At 45.3% G+C, this 3,887-nt stretch overlaps 1 protein-coding gene across 1 annotated transcript; it reads left to right on the top strand.

Annotated features, from left to right (window-relative positions):
- Positions 1 to 479: 479 nt before the first annotated feature.
- On the top strand, positions 480 to 1,424 carry LOC112642865 (olfactory receptor 10K2). Its single transcript, XM_025420653.1, has one exon. It carries the CDS (start codon positions 480 to 482, stop codon positions 1,422 to 1,424), a length of 945 nt encoding a protein of 314 aa, XP_025276438.1.
- The last annotated feature ends 2,463 nt before the right edge of the window (positions 1,425 to 3,887 follow it).

A 3,887-nucleotide genomic window follows, 5' to 3' on the forward strand; every position in this document is an offset into this window, starting at 1 on the left:
AGAGTAAATATAAGGGGAATGCTAATGCGAAGCTGCTGAGGATCGTAGACAAGGTTGCCTCTTAATGTAGTGTATTGAGATGAATTATTCTGCAACTGAGGGTATGGACAGGTGTGAGGACGAGCAAGCCGAACAGCCAGGTTGGGGAAGAAGCAGAGTGAGGGACAATGAATGTGAATGACAGCTGCATCCTGCATGAGGAGACGAAGGGATAGTTGGGTCTGAGAAATTTCAAGAGCCGTTTGACTGTGGTGTTAGAATAATTATAGAGATGCAAGGTTGGACGTGCACTTGGCTGATTATAGGCACCTCTTTGTATCTTAAATACAAACTGGATGGAGGAGGAATAATGGATTTAGAACCTAAGTCTTAACACCTGCTCTATGATGACCAATCTCTTGTGATTCTACTAGTTTTCAGAGGTTTATCTTGATACTATCTCCTCCTCTTTTGGATTGTCTCTGAATGGTGTAGCTTCCATGGAGCAGGGCAATGAGACCCTGGTGAGGGAGTTCATCTTCCTTGGCTTCTCTTCTCTGGCCGGGCTGCAGCGGCTGCTCTTCGTCGCCTTCCTGCCCCTCTACCTGTTCACTCTGGGCACCAATGCCATCATCATTTCCACCATCGTGCTGGACAGAGCCCTGCACACCCCCATGTACTTCTTCCTGGCCGTCCTCTCCTGCTCCGAGACCTGCTACACCTTTGTCATCGTCCCCAAGATGCTGGTGGACCTGCTGGCCCAGAAGAAGACCATCTCCTTCGTGGGCTGTGCCATCCAGATGTTCACCTTCCTCTTCCTCGGCTGCTCTCACTCCTTCCTGCTGGCAGCCATGGGGTATGACCGCTACGTGGCCATCTGTAACCCTCTGCGCTACACAGAGCTCATGGGACACCGGGTGTGTGTGGGACTCGTGGCCACTGCCTGTGCCTGTGGCTTGACTATTGCACAGATTATCACCTCCCTGGTGTTTTACCTGCCGTTCCGCTCCTCCAACCAGCTCCATCACTACTTCTGCGACATCCCTCCTGTCCTCAAAGTGGCATCTCAACATACCCACTTGAGTCAGATTGTCATTATCATGCTCTGTGCATTGGTCCTGGTTATCCCTCTGCTACTGATTTTGGTATCCTATATTCACATCATCTCTGCCATCATCCAATTTCCTTCCACATTAGGCAGATACAAAGCTTTCTCCACCTGTGCGTCCCACCTCATTGTTGTCACCATTCATTATGGTTGCGCCTCCTTTATCTACTTAAGGCTCAAGTCCACCTACTCCTCAAGCCAGGATGCTCTCATATCAGTCTCCTACACCATGCTCACTCCACTGTTCAACCCACTGATTTATAGCCTCAGAAATAAAGAGTTCAGGTCAGCGCTTCACAGAGCTGTGCGAAAAATCATTTTCCTGCCACAATGTTAATTGAGATCTTGCTTTTTCCAAGCAATAAAGTGCAAGGTGTACAAGGAAAAATTCCCAGAGCAGAATTGATCAAGCAAAAGAGCACAGTTTTCAAGAATAGAGATCATTTCCCTCATTTCCATGTATAAAATTGAGAAAAACACATCTTCTTGGTATAATCATGTCCATAATTGCTTATGAGGTTTTTTTCAGTTGAGGGAAAAATAATGGATGGCTATTACAGGACAACTTTTATGTGTCCAGAATTCTAGACTCTGGCAAATACTATTATTCAGTCTCAGCCAGATGGGAAATAAACCCTGAAAAATACCGCATGCCCCTGACCCTCTGTTTCAGGGACCCAGGAAGCTCCTGTCTCCATATTTCTCCCTTTCTGGATATTTCCTGAGTCTCAGTCTTTCAATATTGGCAGACCACAACACTCACATGACATTACACTTGTACAGTGAGCATGACGATGTTGGGGGCTTAAGATGTATACAAGCAAAGTTCAAGCAAGAAAATTATGCAAGAAGTTATCCATTTCTGTGTTTCTAATGTATTATGGGAACTGATTTTTTTTCTAATTTTCTATGCACTGACACAAATCTAAATTTGGCTAGCATCTCTTGAAGATATTTGCAGAACGATGGGTTAAAAAGAACACCCTTAAACCTCACAGCGTGGCCAAGAAAGGCAGGCTAAGCTTAACCCTTTTTCGTGAACTATTCAGCAAACAGAAATCCCTGTGTAAAGAGCAAACAGTTTCTGTTCTCTGTGCAGCTCTGGAGTCTTGTGTGCATTTGAGACCAGGATTTGTGTTAGACATTTTTGTTTTCTTGCCTTCCGGCAGGAGTAAAAACAAACAGGGCACTCCGCTCTGGGCAGAGTTGCCTCCTGGCTATACGCTTCCTTCCGAGATGCACTTGTCAATAAAGGTCTCCTGACTGGATCATTTTGCTTCCACGTTTCTCCCTTATCTTCCACCAGATGCTCATCAATGACACATCCCTGCCAGGGCTTGCAACAAGAGGGAGGGGACGGGATGTCTCACTCGCAGTCCCTATCTGTTGTGGGAAGCTGAGCTTGTCTGCAAGGCTATAACTCAACTGTGCTTCTTCCATTTCTTTGAAGCTTGAGACTAGCTGAGAGCAAGGCCTGAAGACCACAGAGACTAAAGCAAAGTTAATCTCTCTTTTCCTTAAGCCTGTTGCTCAGCTCAGACCCCAGCCTATCAAGATCTCATGAAAAGGAAATAAACTGATAACCCCCGTGAGAGTCCATTTCATGTGCTAATTGTTCAAACCTACAGTATGTGCTGCTGTTTCACAGTTGTTACTGGACGTGCACTTTGGGCAGCCTGGAAGTACACAGTAGCATCCATATTTTATAGGTGAGAAACTGACTGTTACAGAATTAAAACATCTTGCCCACTAGTGAGTCGAATTGATACCAAGCCCACATCATCTGCTTCTTTTAAGGTCCCTGCAGGGCTCTCACATGACTTCCTGTGAAGATATGATCTTTTTATTAGTTGAGGGTGGAACGCATATGTATTTCTCTCCAGCCGCAGAAGACTACGCCAGGTGACATATCTGGAAAAGATAAACTATGGATGACATGAATGACCTTCACCTCATAGTGTGTCACTAACCTCCACCCTAATAAGGTAGAGATTGTTGGGTGGGAGTCATAAGAAACTTCCCCCTACTTGGAGTCAGATACCAGAACACTCATAAGTGGGTGGGGTCACCGTGTGTTACAAGATCATGTGTGTTTGATGGCTCTCTGGACACTTCATCCTTACTCTTTTATTTTTTTATGTGATGAAAGAATTCAATTGACCTTGAGCCTGACCTCATAGATTAGAACTGAACAACATCCTCTCCTTCTTCCTCTTACACACACACACACACACACACACACACGCACACACACACATTCCTGTTAATTATAGCTCCACTCCTATGTATCATGCAGGAAAGTGGTAAGATCTTCAGATCTGGGGTTGGCTTTAGTGAGAAAGCCAAGCCCCTTAGGCCTTCAGACTAAGGTATTATTCCAGCTGAGCTTACAATAAACCCATGTTTTGTTTTGTTTTGTTTTCCATTCAAACAAATTGTCGTCCATGAATACATCATGGGAAAGGCTAAACTGAGCAGAATTAGAGATCAGGGAAATTTTTTTGTGACCTCGGCAGTAACACAATGAAACAGCAGTACGAGTAGACCTGTGGCCTTCAGGCTGGCCTCATGCATTAGGACTGATTTTCCAGGACACCCTCTAACACCGAGCAGGCCAACCACTATTCAAGAAAATGTAATTTTAAGCATCTCAACCTAAGATATCTACAGATTAGAGGAGAGTGAGTTAAGGCTGCAGACGAGACAGCAGCTACACCCTCACCCACAGAGACACTCACTCTACGGGAGGACAAGTCCGGTTCAGGCAGCAGAGATCCTCTCACCCCACGGAATTCCATTC

This window comes from Canis lupus, chromosome 38 (genome assembly GCF_003254725.2).
Source record: "Canis lupus dingo isolate Sandy chromosome 38, ASM325472v2, whole genome shotgun sequence".
NCBI lineage: Eukaryota > Metazoa > Chordata > Mammalia > Carnivora > Canidae > Canis > Canis lupus.